The sequence below is a fragment of the Heterocephalus glaber genome, unplaced genomic scaffold (genome assembly GCF_053883595.1).
Source record: "Heterocephalus glaber isolate CG9 unplaced genomic scaffold, H.glaber_assembly_v1.0 deba00001479, whole genome shotgun sequence".
Lineage (NCBI taxonomy): Eukaryota > Metazoa > Chordata > Mammalia > Rodentia > Bathyergidae > Heterocephalus > Heterocephalus glaber.
In genome coordinates this window covers 2,674,159-2,698,809 of record NW_028258316.1, presented here as the reverse complement: position 1 = coordinate 2,698,809, position 24,651 = coordinate 2,674,159, and the positions used below count along the sequence as shown (strand labels likewise).

Genomic DNA, 24,651 nt, shown 5'->3' with positions numbered 1-24,651 from the left:
AGACGGGTGGCTGGGGAGGGGGCTCCCCGCAAAGACCGCATGGCTTTAATCCCCACCCCTCTATGCACCATCCCCATGCAGGTCAGCTCATGCCCTGGCTCCAACCGAGCAAAGATGGAGCTGAATTCGTGCCGAGATTAGCCTGAGAAGTTGAGGACAAGGCGGAGGTCCTGAATGATTCCTCGGCGAAGGGCAGCCTGACACAGAAGCTGCAAGAGACTCACCTTCGTTCCCTCCTTGCCAGCAAGGCCTGGGAGCCCCTGTTCACCAGGAGGGCCGGGGGGCCCAGGGTGGCCACGCTCGCCCATTGGACCCGTTTCTCCCGTGGGACCCTAGGGAGAAAACCAGCATCCACCACCAGTCCGTCTGCAGTGACTTGCAAGGGACGGGCCATGTCCTGAGTCTAAGAACAGCTGGGACCCCCAGGCATGGCGTCCCCATGGGCCACCGCGCCTCCATGTTCCACTACAAGTCTGTTCCTTCTGGCCAAAATCCAGGCGGGAGAAAGCTGGGTGGGCGCCATCAGTGCGCACTGCTGGCCCTGGGCCACATCGGCCGTGTGCAGACAGCCACTCAGGCCAGGAGCCTGCTGTCCCTCAGTTCTGTGGCAGCGAGCTGACCACTGCCACTTGGTTGTGCTGACCCCCAGGACTGGCATGGGTGGCCCAGGGTGCCGGCAAGAGCCAGTGGACTTGGCTACCTTGGATGCCACAGAAAAGACAAGCTGCCACCGTAGGCCCCACCCCCAGAAGGCCTGCACCCAGCCCCCACTCAGCCCCTCTGTGCAGCCATGAAGCACCCAGCCTCCCCTCAGCATGGTGCCCGGCAAAGCTGCTTCTCCTGTGCGTTACCCTTCTGGCCGGCAGCACCTCCTCCCTCAGAGTCCCGATTCTCCCTCCCGAAAGGTAGGCAACACCTGAAGCCCAGAACCCCAGGGTGCTGAGTCTCACCTGAGGGCCAACCACACCTGGGGGGCCGGGCGGGCCAGTCTTGCCTTGGAAGCCCTGTGGAGAGAGACTGAGGCTGTGGAAGCCTCCTCACCAACCCCGCCATCCTCCTTGGAAGCCCCAGTCCCCTTCCCACCCCACCCCAAAGGGTGCTGCTGCAGATTTCTCCAGAGAAGCCCTGTTCCCTCCTTCCCTTCCTGGATCAACCGCATGGAAGTCACGAAGCCAGATGGGTTCGTTCCATGCCACGCTCTGTACACAGGAGCCGGCTCTGGTCACGAAGTGTTCGTTTCCCTGGAGGACGTGGGAGCCACCTCCGGGCTGTTCTCATTAGTGACTTTGTGGGGACTCTCCTGCTTGTGTCACGGACGCCTCTCATGCATGACAGGAGAGCTGCCAACCTGCTCCTCTGCATGCATTTAGGACAGCAGGAGCCAGGCCCTGGCTCTCACAGCCGGCAGCTCACAGGTATTATTTTTAACCGGGTGCAAGGAGAACATCTCATCTGTGTCAGGTGCAGACTGGCGGGCAGGATCTCTGTGGGGCCCAGGAGGGCTCCGTTCTGTAAGCCCAGCTCGGCGGCATGCAGCAGGCCACACTGGGCATGTGGAACGCAACGCTCTGCAAACCCTGTGCTTTCCCACAATGGAGAGGCAGGAGCTGGTGAAGCTCTGCTAAAGTCAGTGCTGACAGTGGAGGCAGGAGAGGCCTGGCCATCTGGTCCTCAGTGACTCAGGGACCGTCCGGGGCTGATGAGACCAAATCTGCCTTCAGCCCTTTGCTGGGAAATGGGCTGCAGGCTCGCACTCAGGAAGAGCAATGAAAGCCTGTGTTTTCATTTCAGTAAAGGTTAAGCCGACACCCAGGGAAAAGCATCCTTGGGACAGGTCTGGACTCCACACCCCAGCTGGGTCCCACCCGTGTCCTAGGAGGTGGCCACCAGAAATGGCGCCACCCCTGGCACAGCCTCATTATTTCCGCAGCCTCTTTCCAGACGAAAAGCACGCAGTATGCAAAAGCTCCTATCTTGTCTCCTTGGGAAGGTACAAGAGAAAAATGTGCGAGGCCTGCAAGAAATGTTTTAATTTTTCTCTATAAACAAAAGAGCTCTGTAATCTCCATTTATCAGGCAGCACGGGCTGTGCACAGCCCCGGCAAAGGCATAATTAAAAGGGGTTTCAGCACCAGCCACTGAAGAGAGACAGAAAGGATTTTTCTAAAGCAGGCAGCAAGATCATATCATCACTACAGCATTCAAAGACCCATCTCATGCAGGGCCAGCCTGGGCTGGGGAAGGCCTCCCCACACCTTCTGGCACACGCAAGCAGGCTGCAGAGACAAAGGACCCTTCTGCCAGTCCCTGCGTGGCCTCTGCTCTGCCCAGTGGGAAACGCTTGCAAAACTCTGTGCAAATCACCCTTTACGCCGGACAAAGCAGGTACACACAGAGAACTATCACAGCTAGGTCACCTGGCTCTGCAGGGCCTCGGCTGTCCCAAGCCCGGGGTCCCCAAGGCACATGAGGGACTGAAATCAATTGGTGCCCAGAGGGAGACTTCTGTGAACTGGGACAAACCCCAAATGGGGGTTTGGTTGGGGGCAGGAAATGTTCACATTCCTAATAAATTCTGTCATTGCCAACGGAGGTGGTGGGACCCATTGTCACGGTAGCCTGAAATGCCTTTTCTAAAGGTAAGGGCTCGGCTGAAGGCCACCTCTGCTTGCAGAGATGACAATCATACGCACAGCCCACAGCCGTTGCTCAGAGAAAGGCCACATTTCCATGCAACCAGGCACCTCCCTTTGTTACTAGAGGATATATCAGAAGCAGCCTCCTAATCCCGACCGCCAGCCCCACACCTGGGACCACCCAGGTGAACAGGACTGGGGTTGGTAAAAGCCCTGCCACCCTTCTGAAATTTCACAGCCTAAACTAATCGATGGCACAGCTGCAAATGCAGAATGCGCATGGGTACTTTCCCAACAGAGGCCTACGGAGCTCCAGCCGGGCCGCACACCAAGGTTTCGGCAGCTGGTGACGCTCGGTTTGGGTCCTTGGCCTTTGACTGAAGTTGCTGAGACCAACAGCCAGTCAGTTCTGCCTACTGCCCACAGATGTCCAGGGCGCTGCGGCCGGTCTGGCCCAGCCAGCAGTGACCCTTAGACCGTGCTGGGCAGTCACAGCGCTCTCACGTGCAGAGTAGGGAGAGGCCAGGGTACTCACAGTCTCGCCTCTCTGTCCAGGGTGTCCGGGGAGCCCGTCTTTCCCTGGGGGACCCTGAGGAAAGGACCAAAGGAAAGAGGCTTTATTCAGGAAAGGCCCCTGCTGTAACGGGACCTGACGCCACACTCGCCAACAGAAAGCATCACCCTGGGCCTTCCTCTGCAAAAGGCAGCTGCCAAACAAGGCCACAGCGACAGTGATGATGGGGTACAGACCCTGAAAAAGCTGACCCGGAGCTGTCACTGACACCTGCCTGCATCCTGCAGACTCCTGCAGCCGCCCCACGGGATGCACGTATCACCGCTTCCCCCAGGAGGAAACAGAGGCAGGGAGACGCCAACCAGCACCCCGAGGTCCGGCAGGCCGCAGCCCCGCCATCCTGCAACCCGAGTCTGTCCGACCTCCGCCTCTTCACCCACAAAGTAACCCTCGTGGGTGGATTTCTCTCTGTTTTAGGGGCCACTTTGAAGAACTGGGCTGTACCTGCTATGCGACGAGCTGGGTCCCCTAGAAAGCTATGCTGACGTCCAACCCCCCGAACCTAGAATGGGGCCTCGCTTGGCAACAGGGACTTTGCCAGGGTGAGCAGTTAAAGCCTGCCGGATGCAGCCAAGCCAGTGACCAAGGTCCTGCTACAGAGACAGCTGATGACACAGGGAGACACAGAGAGCAGGTGGAGGCCGGGACCAGGCAGGTGGGCCCCGGGTCTTGGGCTCCCCAGAACCTCCAGAGGGAACCAGCCTGCTGACCCGGGCCCCCAGGACTATGACAAGATGGTTTAAGCTGCCCTGTCTGTGACCATTTGTTATAGCAGCCCCAGGACCCTGACTCAGGCCCAACCAGAACACGGTGATGGAGTAAAGAAAAGGGGGACCCGTAAGGTGACTCACGACACTGGGCAGGTGGACACGGCCACAGGCTCCACCCTGCTGTGGACCCAGGGTCTCACTGAGCCTCCCCCCCACCGGGAGTCCTTAGGGAAAGGCCAGGTGTCCAGGGGACAGGCCAGCCGCCACAGGGGAAGGCACTACTTACCGGGGGACCCTTTGGTCCAGGGAAGCCGGTAGGTCCTTGGGGTCCGTTGGGTCCCTGGGGACAGAGCATGGCTGGTGTGGGACAGAGGGCCTCTCCCCAGTAGCCCAGTGCCCACGACCTTCCCCCAATTCCAGCCCCTGCCCCTCCCGAGAAAAGGGGCCCCCACCAGGGTGTTGAGGGGCCAGTCACAGAGCGATGGCCTAGGGTCCTCAGGGCAGGACAGGCTTGAGCACCCACTTTCCTGTGTCTCAGCAGCCTCTAGCACCCCGAGGCCTGGCCTGGTGAGTAGGGCTGGCATCTCCAACCCAGTGAAGGCTGCACTTCCCAGAGGGTCCCACCGTGGGGTCTCAGGGATCCCCACTCCGGGGCAGGGTCACAGTGGGTCCCGAGGAGGTGTCCCAGGGCCCTGGGCAAGACACTTACCCGCTCACCGGGAGGGCCAGCAGGACCATCACCTCCAGAGTTGCCCTGGGGAGGGACAGAGAGAGAAGAGCTTTCTGTGAATCTTACGTGGACAGAAAGACTGCGGCCTGTGAATCACGGAACTGTCCCTGTGTGGGCCTCCTCAAGCTCCTCTGTCCTCAGCCAAGGACACGTCCCATCGGGGTGGCCAGTGGCCCCAGGTAGCCCGTCCTCTTGCCCTGCACCCGTAGCTGACCTGAGCTGACATCCAAGGGCCCTGACATTTCCAGAACATTCCCTTGCAGACAAAGGCTGCACCAAGTCGCCCAGGGCTCTGCTCCCCCGCTCCCCAGGTGTGGGGTGCAGCTGAGTGGGAGGCATGCGGGAGGCACCAGAGCTCAGTGGGGAGATTTTCCTACAGTCCACTCTGCCCCCCAGCCAGCCAGGGATCCACTCACGGGCCCCCCTGCAGTTCCGATGGGACAGGCTGGGGACAGCGGGGCCCCGGGCGTGACTGCAGACACGCAGGCTGGGCGGGAGCCACGGAGATCTCCCCGGAAGGACCTCTCTACTGATTTCCCACTCTGCCTGCCGGAACAGGGTGCTCGGCGCTGAGCCAGGCCTCCCGGGACTGGGGTCCCCTGGTGTGGGGGACCCCCTGCCGCTCTCTGCCTGGGGGCTGTGTCCCCTGAGGGTCACCCTCTGCCACCTCTCCTGCTCCTCACTCTCGCCAGAGGCTGCTGGGGGGCAGGATCCCCCTTCAGTGCCTCCGAGGAAGAAAACCTTCCTCTGCTTTCAAATGAAAAGGCCACAGGGCGTCCTGGGTGCTCCCGCTCTCAGCAGTGACACCCGGGCTCACCTGGTCACCGCCAAAAGACCAAGAACATACCTTGGGGCCGGGCTTCCCCGTGATGCCCCGAGGGCCTCTTTCACCCCGGGGGCCCTGCACGGACAGAGAGAAGGAAGGTCAGCTCAGACACCGGGCTCCCAAGGCTGCCCACCCTCCCCGCCTTGCCCCCCGGGCCGCAGGAGGTTACCGTCGGGCCTCGCTGTCCCCGTGGTCCGGGCTTTCCAGGCGTCCCCTAGAATCAGAGAAGAGGGTCATCGGCCCTGCACAGGAGCCCGCCCTCCCTGGGACAGAGCCAGGAAGAGTGCGGCCTTCCCAGGCCTCCCGGCTCCTCTGGGTTCACATGGGAGAAAGTCAGGGCCCCGAAGCACACCGAACAGGCCGGTGCCTCACTCGGCCCCGAGGAAGCCGTTTCCTCCGGGCAGGATGGATGCTCCCTACCTACCTGGTCTCCACCCTCAGAGTTTCTCCACTTCCCTCCCTCCCTGCCCTTCCCCCCCTCTCAGCAGGGGGAGAAACCATTATTGCAAGAAAAGAGAAGAAAGTCAACTCTTTTCATACATAATTTACTTCTGCTACTGTTAAGGATATTAGCCATTAAATTTTCAGTAGGCTCTGCGGACGGGCAAACCTGCAATTTAACACACACATCATAGATCTGAGAGTCATCTGCTCCTCTCCTAGAATTCAGCTCCCGTATCCGAGCCTGCTTTGCATCTTCCAAATCACAGAAAGCCATGCACTGGGTGTGTTTTTCCCGAAGCACACACGGGACGGCTGGAAAATGCGGTTGCCCTCCAGCACGTGGAAGTAACGGACTGAACACAGCACGGCATCCAGGCTCCTGCCTCCTTTCATCCTGGTCTCCAACGTTGGAGCCTAAGCCAGCTCCACGTGGCTGAAGGCCACGGGAAAAGCGTCTTCTCCCCATCATTTATTCATTCGCTGCCAGCATCAGAACCGCTCTCCGCTCTCCCATTTTGAAATGAATTTAATAAAACCATTTATAATCATGTCACTTTTTAAACAACACATTCTGGTTGCAGCTCTTTCATTCTGTGCCGATACCTTTTGGCTTCAAATGGAAATTTGCACGGGAAGATAGGGAAACATCCACAGCCTTCACGTGATAAACACTGTGCCAGCGCAGGACTCCCGTGTGGCTGCCAAGTGTGCTCACGCCGGCTTCCACCGAGGTCAAGGCCCTCCACTTGCCACTCCCTCCACCGAGACCCGACCTGCACCTTCATCTCACAGCTCAGATGGCTCCCGGGTGCAGCTGAGGCCCGGGCACCCCGGCCTTGCAGGGGGCAGAATAGAGGCACGGCAATTAATCCCGTTGGGTCCCAGGCGGCATCTTGCTTATGGGCTTCCCAAGGACACTAATTCAAGCCCGAGTTTCCATCCTGGTGACTGAAGCTGCTCCGCAGGAAGTGCCCAGGTCCCTTCAGAGATGACCCATGTGTGCCTGGCCCCTGGCCTGTCTAGGAAAGAACGGACTGGGATTTCCCCCTCTCCGGGGAGGGTGTCCTGGCCCGGAGCCTCAGTCCTGGAGCGCTCCTAGCATGTCACTTGTCTGGCCTCCAGCCCGGTACCTGAAGAGCCAAATGGCCGTTGTCCCAAAGGGATGGCTCTCTTGTCCATCTTCACAGTGCTCTTGTCCCCGCCCCACCTCCCCCGTGCAGGTCGCCCTGTTAAACCCCACAGCACCTCTCCCCAAACCACACCCCTCGGCAGTTTTCCCAGCTCCTCCACCTCGTTTCTCCCCTCAACTCCATCTGTCCCTCTGTGAGTCTCAGCAGGAAGCCACCACCTCCAGGAAGCCACCAGCTTTCCGGCTGTGACTCTGATCCACCTAGTCTAGCATCCCACGCCCATGGTTTGAGAGTGCCAGTCTCTGACAGAGGCAAATGTCTCCCTCCATCACCCGGGTCCCCAGAGCCCAGTAAGGCACAGGCACTTATACCGCTGGGGAAAAATGAGTGATTTCAAGGGAAGGAACAGCATCCGGACAAAATGAAACCCAAAGCCCCGGGCAGAGGAGGACACTCAGTCACGAGACTTGGGGACAGGGTCGCTGAGGGGAGGCCTCAGTCGCCAACAAATGAAGATGGGTGCATGTGTGAGGCCCCAGGCTCTCAGGCCTTCAGGCACCCATGTTTTCCTTGGTTCACCAGACTCAACACAAATCAACTAGAACAGCCTGGGACTGTGGATGTCCTTGTGCGTGACGGAGGTATCCTGGTCACTCCTGGACAGGGCGTGCAGGCTGTGACAAAGGTGAAGACAGTGGCCCCGCTCACAGGATTAAACCCTGCTGGCTCGTGCTCTGAGGAGCCACAAAGCCTGGCCCTTTCCCTGGAGTCTGTGCCATGTACAGAACCTCCCTGACTGGGGCTGGAAGGCAGATACCTCCTCAAGGCTCACATCTGGGTGGAGTGTTTGGTGCCTGGCAGGTCTTGGCGTGACTCAGGCTTTGGGTTTTGTCCGAGGACCACAACACTGATGCCCTGGACAATGGCCAGCAGGGGCCCAGTTCATCTGTCCAAACTCCTGGGCTTGGTGCAGCATGGGAGGCTGAGGGCTGTGAGCCTCACTGGGAGCACAGGACATGAGCCACGGGGCCCTCGATCCCCAGTCCCGGGTCCAGGTAGAGACCTGTGGTTGGAGCCCATTGCCAGCTGCTGAAGGCCACAGCCTCCTTTGGTGTAGCATGACTGGTCCCCTGCCCGGGAGGGCTGCATCCTGTCACACCAGCATCTCCCACACTTACAAGACCTCAGGCCACTTTCTACAAGGGACAGCCTCTCCCCAAAGACACCAGCCAGACCTTCTCTAGCGGAAGAATGATAGAGGTAGAAAGATGATACACAGATGACTGATACAGGAGATAAACAACTGATCAGTAGAGTACAGAAGACAGATGATAGACTGATGAATTGATATTGATAGCTAGATAGATGATAAACAAAAAATACAGAGACACACAGACCAGTAGAGAAGATGGATGATGAATGGAAGGAAGAAAGGAAGGAAGGAAGGAAGGAAGGAAGGAAGCAAGGATGAAGGGAGGGAGGGAGGAAGGGAAGGGAGAGAAAGAGACCCATGGACAGAGAAATGGCTGCCTGTGTCCACCACATGCCCTGGGCCCAGGTTAGTCCCATGTTCCATGCTGTGGGCCCAGAACACTGCTTATGCCCATGGGCTCAGCTAGTGCATGGCCTTCCTCGCTGCCTCCCAGAGGTCAGTGATGCAGCTTTCAGCCTGGTGCTCTCTCTGGTCACCATGGGTCCCCAACGAGGGCGAGCCAGATGGGGGTGCAGGGTGTGTGTAAGAGAATGGTCCTGCAGCCCCACAGCCGGCCTCTCATCCCCACCTGCCTGTGGACGAGGCCTTCAGAGTCCAAGGCCCCAGGGGTCACCTTGCTCCACCCTCCCTACGGGCTGTAGTGCTCAGGTACCGACTGGGAAGCCTGGGCCAGTGGGGACGGCCCAGAAGATAGGACGTGCCCCCTCCTTGGAAGGCCTGTGCTCAGGGGCCCTCGGGGAATCAGTGTAACTCACCCGGCCACTGGAGTGTCCGGGGTGGGGCACATGGACACAAGGGGAGAGACACATACAAGACGCTGGTTCCCTCCCTTCAAAGCCAGCTTGACAGGAAATCTCAGGTGGGGGGCAGGGGCGGATCTGGTTCCGCTGATGGCTGAGAGAGCTTTCCAGCTCGGGCTGTTCTCCAGAAAGCTCCACTTTCCCAGCATGCTTTGCTCCCCCCACCCCGCCCTGTGCCACCGGCCCAGCGTATGGGGAGCATCGCTGGTGCTCGGCGCACAGGGCTTATGATCTGCCACACTGGAAAGCGCTTTTGGAAGCTCATGAGCGAGAAAATTAACAAGCCATTGACAGGAGAACCAACCACCACACGCCAAGGCAGCAGGAGCCACCTGCCCTGAGCCCAGTCTGCTTACCCGGCCACCCTTCTCTCCATTGGCACCAGGGAATCCCGGGAATCCAATGGAACCCTGCAAGAGAGTTAGTGAAGGAGTGGGCATGAGTGCCGGCCTGAAGGAGGAGGTAGGCTGCTGATACCTCCTCTACCTAGTCACCCACCTGCCCACCCACCATGCTCCAGCCATTCATCCTGCCACCCACCTACCTACCCACCGTCATCTATCCACTAACCCACCCACCACCCATGCATCTACTTACCATCTACCCATCCACTCAGCCAGCCATCCATCCACCTATCTACCCTCCTACCCATGTTATAGCCATCCATCCATCTGCCCATCACCCACCCATCTAACACCCATCACCCATCCATCCATCTATCTACCCATCACCCACTCGCTCAACACCCCTCCACTCATCAACTCAATAAATAACTCCTGAGCATTTCCAACTCCAAATATAAAAACCCAACTGGAGCCTAACATGCTCCTCACTCCACACCACACCCTCCTCCCACACACCGAGGCTGGGGCACACTGCTGGATCTGGTGGGGGGAAGGGGCCCTCTGCTGCTCAGAAGGCCTGGCGATGCAGTACCAACCTCGCACCTCAGATGTTTTGTTCACCAGGCCCATGGCCAGGTTTATGATCTTCCCACAGCGCCTCTAACTAAAGAGTGGCAGCTTGCAAAGTCAGAAATAGACGTGAGGTTATGCACAGGCCGAGGCATCCAACAGCTACTCGACCCCAGGAATCCACAACATTGGCAAAGAGTGGACTTAGGGACTTTGGGCTGGCGAATATCCAGACCCCTGCTCTGTGCAGGAAGGAGGGTGACAGTGAGTCTCCAAGGCCCTGCCTGGGGTGCTAGTCACCACCTTCAGGAGGTCTCTACCCTCTGATCTGCACCTGGGCCTGTTCCAGGTGCTCATTTCCAAACCTGCACGTCTCCTAGGGGGCTGAGCTTGGCAGCACACTCCTATGCCCACCTGCCCATCCAGGTGGAGCCTGGGCCAGGAAACCATGGTGCTAGTGACACAGAGCCCCGCCCAGAAATGGGTCACCATACAGGTCAGCCGACTGCTGCTTCTTATCACTAAGGACACACAGGAGGTTTCAAAATTCTGCCTGCCCTTCCAAAAGCCATCGGAATGTGATTCCTCTCCTCTCCAAAAGGACTAGTTAAAAAGAGAAAATGTGTCCGCCAGCCCATTTGCGCACCTGGGTGGAGAACACTCAGCTGGGAGCGATGTCATGGCCACTGCCAAGGCCCCGGGCAGACACTGAGCAGGAGTCTGCTCCCCAGCCAGCCCCTCTCTCTATACGGGGTGAGGATATTCTGGGGAAGATGGCGCTTCCCACATGCCCATCCTCATGTTAACGGGGCCAGGACGGAGACCCAGAGACCTGGAAGGCCTGCGGGTGGACGGCGGTGGAAAGAAGGAAACTCCAAGCTGAGGCGGGCAGGGCTTCTCCGTGGCTAACTAGGTCTCTGGTGCAGGCAACCGGTTATTGTTTAAGGAAGAACCATGAATAATAAAATGTGAGATTTGAAAAAAATAATGTTTGCAATGATCCCCAAAGCCTTCAGTAGCTGTTTCACTTAAACCTGAACATGATTGCATGTGCGAAAGGCTTCGGCTCTTTGTTAGGCTCCATCTCGAGCAAATGGCCTGTGAGTCTCCAGAGTGAAGCAGAGCTGAGACAGTCCCCAGAGTCCTGGGCGTGGACAAACCAGGGACAGGGCCGCTGGAGGCTGCCAGTCCCCCCCCCCCCGCCCCGCTGCCCGCCGCTGGGTGGAGTTGGTCCCACCTCCGAAAGGCTCCCTCACTGCCACACCTCCCTCAAAGGCCACGAATAATGACCTGAAGCCATAGCGACTGCTGCGTCACAGAAGCCAAAGGGGAAGAGAACGGATGGTGGAGGGGGGCAGTGTCACGGCCTGTGCCTAAATTACCTTTGGCCCTTGTCTTCCTGGGTACCCAGGTAACCCTGGGACTCCGAGTTTGCCCTGGGGAAGAAGAAAAGCACTGTGTTATCTGGAGAGCAGCAGGAAAGTGGCTAGCCCCGAGGGACGTGGTTCCCGGAGGATGCAGGCCAGGTCACCACAGCAAGGCCCCTGTGCCCCGGGACGCAGCCTCTGAGCCCTCCTAGTGAGATGGCCTGGCGTCCCTGCTCTGACAGAGAAGCAGAGCGGCTACGGGGGAACACCTCACGGCTCTCCTGGGGGCTGTTTCTTAAGCCTCTTGTCAGAGCTCTGGCCACAGGGACTCGTGGGGCAGGGAGCTTTCTCCACTCCTCCCAGCTAGAAGGGGAAGGGGCTGGGCCAGGACAGCCCTGTAGGTGCAGCGTGTGTTCCCACAGTGGGCAGACAGGCTGGAGAAGGCCCCCTCTGCAGAGCCTCCCTCCCAGGGACCATGATGTTCGGTCGGGAGAGGACACAGGTGCCCATGTGCATCTTGTGCCCTGGGGACACGCGGAAAGCGCTCCTCCTATCGGCAGAGAGCTCAAGAGGCCGGACTCAGAACAATAGGATCTGCCCAGCTGTGCTCATGGCCCAGGGGAGGAGATGGGGTCCAGGAAGGATGCAGCCTGTGCCCAGGGCTCTGCCAGCAGCCGGGAGCCTGAGGCCTAAGGAGGGGCCTGTTCGGGGTCTTGGGTGGTGCTGGACATCCTGTGTCACCAACCTTCTCCCCAGGGGGCCCCAGGGGACCTGGATCACCATTGGGACCGCCTCGGCCCTTTGGGCCTTCAGGGCCATCTTCACCCCTGGGACCAGGCGGGCCGATCTCCCCCTGCAATGAGAGAAGAGCAGTGAGGGAGACCCCCTCAGTCTCCACCCTCCACCGATGGCGCCACCGCTGTCCAGGAGTGACAGGCTTCTTGCACAGATGCCACATGCCCGTGCATCTCACTGAGTCAAGAGACTGCACCAAGGTCCCAAATGGGAGCCCCCAGATCACAGGGTGCTGCTGGGCGCCATGCTGTCCCCAGGCTGCCAGCCCTTCCTCCCAGTTACCTTGTCTAGTCCAGGGCCCCACAGCTGAAATAACCCTGCTCAGCAGGCTCAGCCCTGAGTTGCTCCCTCCCCAAACACGCAGGACAGATGGGGACCTCAGGAGGACCACAGCCCTACCTGGGCAGTTCCCCGGGACACCACTGGCACCCAGAGACCCGAGGACCCATGCCAGAGATGGAGGCTTAAATGCTGCCTCATCCAGTGTTCCCACATTGCAGGTGGGGAGTCCTGGGCCCCAGCCAGAAGGGTCCCCCCAGCTGCTGGGTCAGAGGCAGCACCGTGGCCGGCTTGGGACAGCTGCAGTGGGGCCCCTGTGGCCATTGGTTCTCCAAGTGGCTACAGAGCAGCTAGGTGGCCCCATAAGAACACGCACCACACGGATAGCGACTAACAACCTCCCGGCCCTGACAGTGGAGCACTTCCTGTCCCCAAGAAGGTGTGTCAGGCTCTGCACCCAGGAAACAGGAAACAGCGGTAGCACCTGCACCGGGGCTGGGGACCCAGTCCTGCTCCAGCCACCAGAGCTCTGTTCCCAGGGCCAGTGTGTCCTTCGTGTGACCTCTGCAGGCCATGCTCTGGTCACACGGACCCCAAAGGCGTGTATCAAGCCACAGAGACGAAGGGTGACAAGGACTTTCACCGTGGAGCTGTCGGGGCCCAGGGAGGGAGGGAGGTCCAGTGTGGCTGCCTCCAGCCACGGTGCAGCAGTGGGGACAGAGCCGTGGGACAAACCCCCGCCAGCCCCCTCCGCCCAAGGACCACAGAGCGCAGTGCGTGCCGTTGTCCTGCCGGACGGGGACAGAGCACCATGTGTCCCGGGCCCCTATTCGGGATCTTCTGGAAAGGGCCTCCCCGCCCCACTTTGGATGTGGCAATCTCTGCAGTGGCCTGCGCTGGCTGACAGATGTCTGTCCAGGTGTGCACACAGCTGCCGGCTGGCTGTGCCGCCTGGGAGGAGAGGCGGCACCTGCCTCTGCCTGGCTCCTACGCAGCACGGCCAGGTAGGGAAACTTCATCACCTTCTCCCCTGTGTATGGGACAATGTACCCGTGCCCTTCTACTGAGTACAACGCTGGGCATGGCCACCCACGCTGGCACCAGGATTCATTGCTCAGCAGGAGACAGCCAGGCTGCTGGGCTTCTCCCGAGAGGCCAGCCTCGGGGGGCCCAAAGGGGACTGAAGTGCTGTGTGAGGACCAGGGTGGTGCCAGGGCTCGGGGAGACCTGGATCCCAGCAGGGTGTGGCCCAGGCAGGTGTCCTGAGACCTGCCAGGGAGGAGGCAGCCCTGGCTTTCACAGGGACCTGGGCCCATCAGGCTTCAATTCCTACCACCTCTCTTAGTCATGAGGGTCTCAGCCAGAAAATAACGAGTCCCCGCTGACCCAGGACCCAGGTCAGAGGCCACGGTGGCCCCCAACCCCCAGCCTGCCCTGCCCCGTGACCGGGTCCCTGCAGAGGTGGGGCCTCCCTTCTGAGAAGCAGCTGTCACTGAAAACATCCTCTGCCCTTCCTGAGGGACCCCGAGCCCACCTGCTCATCCCCAGCCCTAGTCCAAGCTTGAAATACTCACCCGATCGCCCTTGATGCCCATGTCACCTTTAAATCCAGGGAAGCCGTCTTCGCCCTGAATGGGGACAAGAGGATGCCTCGGTCTACAGAAAAGAACCCACACCGCTCCCACAGTGGGCCAGTACTCAGCACCGAAACTGAATGGTGGGCCAGCACCCCAGCTCAGTGTCCAGCAAGGGCAGTGCTATGAGCAGGGTTATGGCTGGGCCTGGTCCACACGGGACCACTGGAGCCAGCAGTGTGAGCCAGCAGCGCCCGAACTCCTGTGGCATCACATGCGGTGTGAGGCCCACTGCAGCTGGAGGGGACAGACTCACCTTCTCGCCCTTGGTGCCCTTCAGACCTCGGATGCCGTCTGCCCCCTGTGCAGGCAGAGAAGAAGACAGTGGTCACTGAGGGGAGCCTGGCTGGGCCCGGACAGGGGCGCCGGCCCTGTCAGGCAGGGTGGAGCTCTGTGCAGGTCCTGGCCAGCCACTGCCCCTGGGACAGGCTCCCTGCTGCCCCAGAGCCCCCGTGTCAGGAGGAACAGGTCTCCCGACCCCGGGCCCAGGGGATCCCGTCTCCTCCGCTACAAAAGAGCCCAGCTCATGCCTAGCCCTGGCCCTGAGCTCCAGGTCTGCCCTTCTGAGGCCAACATAGCCTCCCACACTAATGTCTTGAGGCTCCGGGGATGGACCAGGGCACAGGCCTGGCCCCCAGCTCTGGGGCTGCTGATGGGCCATTTCCTGATCTGGCAAGCAGGCCGACAAGGCCTCAATTCTTTTTCCACTGCTGGGAGGGAAAGATCCACAAAGCCCTCGGGACAGTGCCTAGTATGTGACAGGGGCTGATGAACAGGGCTGTGGCAGCGGATTACTATAACTGTGTTATCAGCACCACACGAGAGCGGCTACAGCACCGATCAGTGACATAAGAGGCGCCACGGTTGTGACCGACATGGGACACCCACCGCTGCGCTCTGGTAAGCATGACATTCAGGGCAGGGCCACACACGCTCCCCAGCCCCACGCTGGGCCCAGCACCGGCCAGCACAGCTCACAGCCTGGAACCCAGAGACACAACCACAGCCTCGCTGACAGTGCTCTGGCCCTCAGACCTCCGAGCAGGGTGACCACCTCAGGCCACCTGCCCACAGGACCCAGAGAGGGCCCGTGCCTCCCTCCTCAGCTCCGGGCTGAGCCTATGGCCTGGCCTCAGCGGTCTCCTCTGAGGACCCGGGGACCACCAGCTGCCCTCTGGTGGCCAGAACACGTCACAGCCGGTGGCAAGGTTCTGAGCTGTTTCCCTGGGACTGGGGCAAAGGGGGCCTGGAAGAGAGGGAGATACAGCAACCGACCGCACAGCCTGGGCTGTGGTGTGGCCCTCGAGGCCCACCCTCTGCCTGGAGGGACAGCCGCTGTGACCGGAAGCACCATCGGCTCCACTGTCCTGACTGTGAGCGCTGCGGGGCCTGGAGTCTGGGAGGCAGGAGCAGGCTTAGCCAGGCACAGCCAGGGCCTAGAGAGGACCGACCTGACTCTGCTGACAGTCAGACACCCTCAGAAGGGCAAGACAGGAGGAGAGCTAGTGGTCGGTGACACAGGGATACCATGCCTGTGTCCCCGGGTGGCCCTGCAAGGAGGTCTGGTGCTGGGGTCCAGCTGGGTACGTGCCCAGCAGGCTGAGGCCCCAGTTCTGGCACCAGAAGAGAGAGAGGTGGGTCCTCGAGCGATGGGGACTGGGCCACGCAAGGGGAGCCTTGTGAATGGGGCAGTGCCCTCAAGAAGGCCCGTGGGGCCCGTCCCCCTGCTGCCACTCGAGGACTCAGCGCAAACACACCGTGTAGGAAGCAGACAGTACCCTCACCAGACGCAGAACCCACTGGCCCCTTCCGCTTGGGCTTTGAGCCTCTGGGACTGTAGTAGGGGACATTTCTTTTGCTTCTCAGTCCCTTAGCTTGTGGGATTTGGGTCATAGCAGCCTGTTGTGATTTCTCTCTAGATGTCTGTCCCCAGGAGCCCCCTGTGCTCATAAGCTGGGCATACGGGGCTCATAGCTGTCTTGCTGTTAGGGTCACTGTGGATGTGACCCGGAAGGGCTTATCTCCCTCTCTGGCTCCTCCTTTGACTCTGCTTCCTGTCCACCATGACACCAGCAGCTTTTTCTCCACCAGGCCCCTCTGCCATGCTGTCCTGCCCTACAGCCAGCAGACCATGGACTGACAAGGTGAGCCAGAATGACCCTCTCCTCTTCCAACTTGTGACATCAGGTCTCAGTCCCAGCAGTGAGAAAGTAACTGACACAGCTGGCGGACTTCGATGGACACTGTCTCAGCAGACAGGCCCAGCCCTAGTGGGCACTAACTGCACCCCTCTCACCCAGGACTGCTGTTTCCCGCAGCGACAGCTGGACCACTGCTCCCGCTGGCAGCTCTGCTGCATCCACGCATCCCAGGCCCAGTCCAGTGGGGCGCGAGGGTCTCTGTTTTCCCAGTGAGAGCTGCTTCAAGCCTTGGTTTTCTTTCCACTGTCTGCTTCCAAGTCTGACTGGATTGCTCAGGTCACGAGTGAATTTTAATCAGATAGACAGATAAGAGCATTCTCCAGGAACATTTTAAGGCAAACACCTTTCAGCTCAGAGAAGCAGCCTTATGCAATTAGCCATCCACAGGAACTGCCAGGGGCTGTGCTGTGCAGCAGGGATTTGTGAGATAAACATGCATCTTCGGGCTCACATAATCAGCATTCTGCTAAATTATCACCCTTATAGAACGCATTGGGCATTTTGCTGAAAAAGCATAGTATGGGGGAGCCTGACCACCCAAGGCTCTCGATCCCTGGAAGGTCACTCCTGACTGCTCTTGGACTTGGATTGTCCTGACTCCTGGGGCTCGGAAGTTAGGGACACTTGGGGACAGAGAAGGGACACCGGACCAGGAATCAGCAAGTCAAGAGCCAAGCACTGCCTGGCACATGGAGTTTAGCGTAATTGGGGATGGGAGCGGTCAATGAAAACTTCGGTCCTGGTTTCCGGGCCCCCCATGACCCCACAGTTAAGCACCCTTCCAGGCAACAGTGCTATCCAGGGTTAAGACTCCACAAACCACAGACAGCCTGGCCCTGAGCTCAGACGGGGTTCTGTGTGTGTGCTTCCCCACTTGCCACTTAAAATCATCCTGAAGGAGAGAACCAGCCCCAGCTCTCCTGAGCTCTGAGACGCTACAACATTTCCGCTCTCGGAGAAGGAGGAGACCTCGCCTTCCACATCCCTGTGTGTGGATGAGCTGCATAACTCGAGATTAAATCACGAAGCGCAGAGCCGACCAGTTAGGGCTGATAGGACCAGGGGTGTGTGCCACGGATATTGCTCTGCAGCTCTGGGCCCTGTTTAACAAGATTCTGGGTGCCTCCAAACAGCAGGAACACGACGGCCAACAAGCACGCGCCTCCCACGGCTCCCCAGCAGCTCCGGCTGCCCAGATGGCGTCCAAGGGGCAGGCGGTTCTCACTCTGCGAAGGTGCAGCTGCATGTCCGAGCTCCTCGGAGCCCAAGCGCCCTGCCTCGGCTGAGACCGTGGCTGCCAGAGGCTTCACAGAGTGGCCTCAGCTTGATGATGGGGGACAGAGGGAGACGTGTGGCATGGTAGGACGCTCCCTGTCCTGACAGATGGCCAGCACCCACCACCTCTTCCTCGAGCGGGCTCGAGACTGTCCCCTGCTCCAAATCAGCCCCTCCTGGTGCCATAGGGACTCAGCCCAGTGTCCCCAACCCTGACCGGGGGGACTGGGCTGCTTCGGGAGTCCCCAGGACCAGCCAAGCTGTGCCCCACCTGTCCACAAAGACTTGGAACTGCACGCATCCCACTCACCTTGACTCCTCGAGGGCCCGGGTAGCCTAAGGGACCCTGGGGACCAGGTGGACCCTAAACCAAAGGGAGACACAGTTAGCTCAAAGTGACGAGGGTGCCTGCATAGCTGCTGTCAGCTCCAGGTCCCCCAGCACCGGACAGGGTGACGTTCCCACCCGCCAACCCCGCACACAGTCTGCTAATGACCATGGCAGCCGACTGCGTCTCTGGGTGGAGAGGACACCTGGAGTCAACAGAGCTGCCCCGTCCCACTCCAGTGGCCCAGAGACCAAGAGCAACTGGGCTGGGACAGAAGGAAAGGCCGGGTGGCACCATGGAAGGACAGAGCTGCCATCCGAGAGGCGTTCCCAGCCAAGGGCCTTGGGCTAACGTGGCAGAGCTTCTGCTCAGCAGAGGGCACAGGGCCACTGTCCGGTGACTCTTGGGAGTCCCCAGGCTGCCACCTCCAGGCCCAGAGGACCTGACTTGACTGCCCGGGAGCTGGGTGTGGCGAGACCCACCTGGCCTCCTTTCTCTCCTGGAGGGCCTTCCTTGCCAGGGTGCCCCTGTCAGAAAAGAGAAGCTGGTCAGCACCTCTGAGAGCAGCCGCCGGCTTCCCCTCCACCACCCGCCACCCACTTACCAAGGTGGCAGTGACAGTCACAGCCCCCACTCTTCCCTCCCCCAGAAGATGGACTTCAAGGACCTCTGGACAGGTGGCCCGGCACAGCGTGGCCTCGCCCAGTCCCTCTGAGAGGCGCCCAGGAAGCGGCACCCCGGCCCTGACCACAGCCAGCGTGGATCAGAAGGGGCACCCGTGTCCCGCCCTGGGATGGCCACGATTGGTGGCCCCTGACTCAGCGCCCAGCCCACCCTTCAGGGCCGATCCCAGCAAACACAGATGTGGGGACAGGGACGAGGGGGCACTTCCCAGGTCACCCGGCCATGCGAGCATGGGGATAAGGGGCTGAGACCCCACTCCGAGCACAGCGGCCTCCCGCACCAGCAAGCTCCCTGCCAAACCACGGGAAGGTGGGCAGCACTGGGCTGTCCTACCATCGGCTGGGGGGCCCAGTGCAGCCAGGTCTTCACGCCTGAGGGCCAAGACTCGAGTGCTCACAACCACTGAGGCTCCAGCTGGAGACCTAGCTATGGAAATCTCTTCAAGAAACATTTGTGCTCTTTCATTATTGCCTTTTGAGGCACTGCAGGTCGAACCCAGGGCCTTCACACTGAGCTGGATCCCCCACCCTTTCATCTTTTATTGTGACACAGAGTCTTGCTGAGTTGCCCAGGCTGCCCCAGTAGAGTAGCTGGCGTTACAGGTGTGCACCATCACGTGCAGCTCTTCTGTTCTTAGTTGTGCAACTGGAGTGGATGCCTTTGCAAATCTGTCCACAGTGGGAGCCTGGGTGGCCCTGGAGGACACTCCAGCCCAGTGGGTGTGCCAGCACCTGGGACACATCGGGCCAGCCCTACCTTCCAGAAATGCCATCTGTGCTATGGATGCCAGCAGCTCAGGGTGCCAGGGCTCAGCCCAAACAGTGCCGAGAGAGGGCTGGGCTGGGGCGCCAAGGCCAGCTTTGCAGTCTTGGCTGGCCAGTCTGCCGGGCGCTGCCTGGGGTAGGCAGGTGTGCTGTGCACAGAGCCCGGTGACACACAGGGACAGCCTCGAGCCCTCACTTGGCCCCCCTGCCCTCTCCACCCAGCTGCTTGGGCCACTGCTGGGGACACAGGGAGCAAGATCGCAATGTGCTCCGGCAGCCAGGGGCCCGGGAACACGGCAGCACCATCCCTGTGACCCGGCAGCATGGAGGCCCAGGGCCCTGAGCTGCTCTCGGGGTCATGTCCCCGGGATGGGCAGCTGGTGGGACGTGCACTGCCCGGGTCTTGAGGCAGCAAGCACAGTGCCAGGCTCCTCCCTTTGTCCTTGTTGGCATTTTCCCAGTGTTCTGTAATGAACGCGACTTTCGTGATGCGAAAATAATAAAGCCCAAATTATTCGTAATTGATATTTTTCTGATTAAAAAAGTAATGTATGTTCATTATTGATGAGGCAAGGGAAGAGGGAAATGACAGCCCTCTGAGCTCAGCCCACAGTACCTGTGGCTAATTGTGGGACAAAGAGCTTCTAATCCGGCTTCTCTCTAGATACCCACGCACAGCACGCGGCCCAGTGCAGTTTTAATTTAAGATGAGGGCGTGAGCATTTTCTTGTGTCACCAGAGAGCCACTGAGAGTCGAGTTTTTACTGGCTCCCTAGTATTCCATGGACCCCTAACTCACTTAACCCCTCTCGGGCGCATGCCTTCTAACGGTGCACTCCAGCACATTGTGTCGGCCTTGAAACATTTCCTACTCCCTGACCCGTTTTAAATCAACCTTTCTTTCTTCAAAACCCAAACCAAACCAATGCAAGAGAAACAAACAACCGTCTCTTTAAGGCTGATCGACAATGTGCTGTCTTTGCAGAGGAGAGGAGAGAGAGAGAGAGAGAGAGAGAGAGAGAGACTGGGGATTGAACCCAGGGCCTTCACACTGAGCTACCTCTCCATCCCTTTTTTATTTTGAGACAGGGTCTCAATAAGTTGCTAAGTTACCCAAGCTTAAACTTGTGACCCTCCTGCCTCAGCCTCCCCAAGCCCTGGGATGTCAGGCCTGCTGCACCACACCAGACACAGAGGAGAATATTTTTACCCCTTCTTTTTTTGGAACCAGGGATTGAACTCAGGACCTTGCGTTTGTGAGGCAGGCAGCAGGCGGCAGGCGGCGGAACCACTGAGCTAAATCCCCAGCCCAACCTCTTCTCCCTTCCACACACACCAAAGGGGCTCTCTTTCCTGGGTCTCCAGATTTGGTCCCTTTGCAACTGCTACTCCTGCCCTTCCATGTGACCCACACTCAAAGGCAGACTTTACAGTTTAAATGCTGGCTCAGAAGCGAGGCCGAGAGCCAGTTAGCCCCAGGCGGGGTGGGGCTCCTAACCGGCCCTCTCTGCCCACAGCATGCAAAAGGGGACCAGTGTCCCTCAGGGAGCCCGACTCTTAGGGGGCCTCACATCTGGCCAGGAGGGTCCCCTCTGAGCTCACGATGCACTTAGCAGCAGATGCCTGTGTGTGTCACCCGGGGCGGGTGGCGAGGACAGGAGGAAGGCGCCAGCCTGTGGTCCCCAGTAAAGCACACAGATGCCACCAGGTGGCTTCTATGCTGTCATCATTTTATTTACTTCTCTATGTATGAGAAAATGTGTCTTTGCAGCCTGAGAAAATGCAGCTCAATACAAACATAAATTAAAGGACACAAGTGTCACGGCGGAAAGATGAAGCACTCAGTACCCAGACCCCATGTGCCCGGGCCACTGTGTGTCCCTAAAGGAGCCCACATGGGGACAGGGTGATCTCTCTGCTCCGACTCACAAAGGGCGGCTGTGCTTTGTGATTCACCGGGCGAAGGGACCTCTGCCCGGGGAGGGGAGACACAGTGTGCACTGCCACGGTCACCAATTACCTGGCAACACTTTACTTTCCTGTTTAGGTTTTAACAGTGTCATTAAAGCAATGGCATGCGCTGTCCTACATGATTAAGTCAGTGCATCTTGGCTTCTGACACAGGCTTGCTTTCTGCGTCAGCTGAGCGCACCTAACGAAGCCCAAACCAGAGCCACCTTGCAGAGAGAGTGGTGGGTGGAGAACACCCACGCGGGCGTGCGCACACTCTGAGTGCTTCCACCTCCCCACACGTCCCTCTCCACACAGCCTGGCCACAGATTGGATCTGTCACCAGCTTGCTATTCCAGGCGGAATCTAATTTGGTGCACAGCTGTGTGCTCATACGTCGCAAGCACACTTGTCCCTACCTCCCCACGTGTTCCAGGAACGCTAAAAATGCACACAGCGAACCAGCACTCCCACCCAGGACCCCCAGACCCAGGCGATGGCTCAGTGCCCAACCCAGCCCTCACTGGAGTCATGCTCTGGTGGCTGAACACACACCCTGTCCCTGCCTGCACGGTCACCACCCTGTGATGGAAGGGTGAACAGTGAGCCACAAGCTCCACCCCAGTGGGTCTGGAGAGGGTCCTGGTCTCCCTCTTCCTGAGCCTGGGCTCCAGCCCCAGCCCTGGGTGGAGCCCGTGGGGGTGGGTGGGGCACACAGGGCTACTCACCGGGGGTCCGTCAGCACCGGGCATTCCTGGAAGGCCGGGCTTCCCCAAAGGACCCTAGAACAGACCAGACACTGCTTGAGGAAACGCCCTGGCTCTGCTCTTCCCTGACCTGCCAGCCTTTAGTGCAGCCCCAAGGCTGCTCTCCAGCATTCCCACCCCAGAGCTGCGGTGGAGAAACGAGCTTCCACGCACCCTTCCATGCCGCCGCCCACGCCCACGGCAGCCTGTTGGAGCAGCCCAGTGTCCCAGTCCCCTCCCTGAGCTGTTCTCAGCCAGCCCGGCCCTGGCAGCAGTCGGGCCATCTGTGTGCCAGCCCTGGAGCTTCTGACCCACGCGCCGCGCACCCCCGAGGCCTCCTACTCCCCTCCACGCCAGGGCAAGGCAGGTGTGCAGGTGCCGTAGGGCCCCAATCTAGCAAAACAAAAGTAAACCGCAGAGCCACACACCAAACAAGGTGCCCGGCTAAATGGGAATTTCAGAGAAATAACTCCGGCTTCACATTTAACTGGGCGTCCTGTCACTTTACTCTTGCTAAATCTGCCCATGTTTGGCAGGAGGGTGAATAAGTGAGTGAATTTAGGAATGGTGAGTGACAGAGAGCTCTTCCTCATGGCGGACTCGCTCGGTTCCGCTGGGCTGAGCTCTGGGACAGCCTCCCCCTCCCCACGGCTCAGCCCACTCACCTTATCTCCCGGAGGACCGATGGCACCCTGGGGGCCCGGAAGACCCTGCGGGGACAGCCAGGCAGCAGGGGTGAGGAGAGGACAGCTGTGAGCCCCTCCCGACACCTGCCTGTCCTCCTGCTGACCCCCTCCCGACCCGCACACCAGGGTCCGAGACTGAGGGGCAGGCCTCAGTCTGCCCTTCCCGTGGTTGCAACCCCTGAGCCCCACCACCAACCCACTTACCTGGGCACCGGGGTTGCCCTGCTGTCCCGGGGGGCCGGGCTCTCCCTGGGGGCCCTATGGGAAACAGAAGCAAAGGCCCTGAAGGGGGCTCAGGAACTGCACCTCCCTCCCTGCCACCCACCCTTCCATCTGCTCCTAACTGCCCCAGCGACAACACCAGGTGCCAGCGCAGCCCGGTGGGCATGGGTCACAGGTTCCGCCACAGAGCACAGGGCCAGGACTTGGAGCACTGGGGCTGCTGCCCTTGCCTCTGACACAGGGGGCACTGACTTGTGCCCGCACGGATCCCTGAACCAGGCAGAGAAGTGTTTCACTGGGTAGAAACCCCTACGGTAGGGCCTCCTGTTTTCTTAGTTTCCGGTGTCCTTAAAAGACAGTGCCCGGGGTCTCAGCTTCTGGGGCATTTGCTGCCAGCTCCTCCCAGGGGAAGGAGGTGACCTCCTCACTCCGCATCTCACTGAGTGTCCAGGCGCTGGGCAGACAGACACTGGCTCAGATGGCAATGAACTGCGGCTCACATCCGAACCTTCGCTTCCTAGCCCGCCGACGGCAGTGAGGGCCCAGCCAGACCAGATGTGCCCACTGGCCCAGACCCTGGGACCTGGGACTCACCACATTTCCTTTCGGGCCTGGTTGACCGTCCATACCCGTCACACCCTGTGGAGATTCAAAAAGTAGGTACTGAATGTAGACAAATAAACAGTGATGGAAAGGAAAGTCCTGCTTGACGTGGTTCAGTCGCCTGCCGCACATGGTAGCAGGGGACAGGACATCCTTGGGGCAAGGGAAGAGTTGACCCCAAGTCCCTTTCCCCAGAGCCTGCTGATCGGCCCCAATCCCTCTGCCAAGGGTCAGCTGAGCTGCCAGGCCCAGCATCATCTGGATGGGAGGCCGAGTTCTAGACGGGCTGCTTGGAGGTCTTGCAGGGCAGGTCCAGGCCTCAGGACAGAGGCCACCGGAAGCCTCTGCCTGCTGCCAGAACCTCGCTGAGGGAGGTCTGCTGGAAGGTCTCTAGGCAGAAGACCTGGCCCCGGGCGGGACTGCTTATAGAAGAAACAGCGAATGCTCCAACCTGCCCGCCCTCCACGTGCATCCCATACTGCAGGTGCCCACCCCACTGCCCCAGGGGCCAGCAGGGTCCCATATGCCAAGAGGTGATACACTTACGGGGGGTCCTGGAGGGCCCGGGGGCCCCTTTGGCCCAAGCAGACCACGTGGCCCCTGCAGGAGGAAAGAGGAAGGGAGGGTCAGGGGTCTGGAGCGCTGGCCCTTGGTCCCTGGCCCCCAGCGAATCTCGTGCCCTGACTGGGCTGTCCCAGAACCTGGCCAGTGACCTAGGACTCGGGGAGGGTGATGGAGACACCCCTGGCCCTGGTGCCGGGAATCAGAGGCAGGGGCACCTGGCATGGAGGGGCACTCTCAGGAAAGGGCTCTTTGTGGTGGGTGCCTGCTCAGGCCAGGCGGGTAGACGCTGTCCCATAGAAAAGCCACAGTTACACCAGGCTGCTGGGTGCTCTGCCCGACTCGCGTCACCGGTCTCTCTGGGGTCCTCTCAGCAAAGACAAGCAGCTTTAGCTCTGCTTTCAGGGAAGTAAGCGTGTGGGGAGCGGGGTCAGGAGAAGCTAGGTCTCTGATGGGAGCCTCCAAATCTTGCTGGGGGTGGTCACCCCCTCCGCAGCTGTGAGGGGCCCGTGCAACGGCCCAAGTACTCCAGAGCGGGCACAGCCTGGTCCTGGTCACTGCCTGGGACGCTTTATGGAG

General features: G+C 59.9%; 1 protein-coding gene across 2 annotated transcripts in view; it reads right to left on the bottom strand.

The window, feature by feature from the left end:
- Col5a1 (collagen type V alpha 1 chain) overlaps positions 1-24,651 on the bottom strand; it is a 120,229-nt gene that overhangs the window by 28,283 nt on the left and 67,295 nt on the right. For both annotated transcript variants that reach the window (XM_004849000.4, XM_021261779.2), the window contains exons 21-39: positions 24,058-24,111; positions 23,503-23,547; positions 22,891-22,944; positions 22,666-22,710; positions 21,983-22,036; positions 18,339-18,383; positions 17,839-17,892; positions 14,309-14,353; positions 13,993-14,046; positions 12,090-12,197; positions 11,360-11,413; positions 9,420-9,473; positions 5,646-5,690; positions 5,498-5,551; positions 4,630-4,674; positions 4,207-4,260; positions 3,172-3,225; positions 951-1,004; positions 225-332 (exon numbers count right to left, since the gene is read on the bottom strand). In XM_004849000.4, coding sequence (XP_004849057.2) covers positions 225-332; positions 951-1,004; positions 3,172-3,225; positions 4,207-4,260; positions 4,630-4,674; positions 5,498-5,551; positions 5,646-5,690; positions 9,420-9,473; positions 11,360-11,413; positions 12,090-12,197; positions 13,993-14,046; positions 14,309-14,353; positions 17,839-17,892; positions 18,339-18,383; positions 21,983-22,036; positions 22,666-22,710; positions 22,891-22,944; positions 23,503-23,547; positions 24,058-24,111 — 1,080 coding nt within the window. The remainder of the gene's footprint in view (positions 1-224; positions 333-950; positions 1,005-3,171; positions 3,226-4,206; positions 4,261-4,629; positions 4,675-5,497; positions 5,552-5,645; positions 5,691-9,419; positions 9,474-11,359; positions 11,414-12,089; positions 12,198-13,992; positions 14,047-14,308; positions 14,354-17,838; positions 17,893-18,338; positions 18,384-21,982; positions 22,037-22,665; positions 22,711-22,890; positions 22,945-23,502; positions 23,548-24,057; positions 24,112-24,651) is intronic.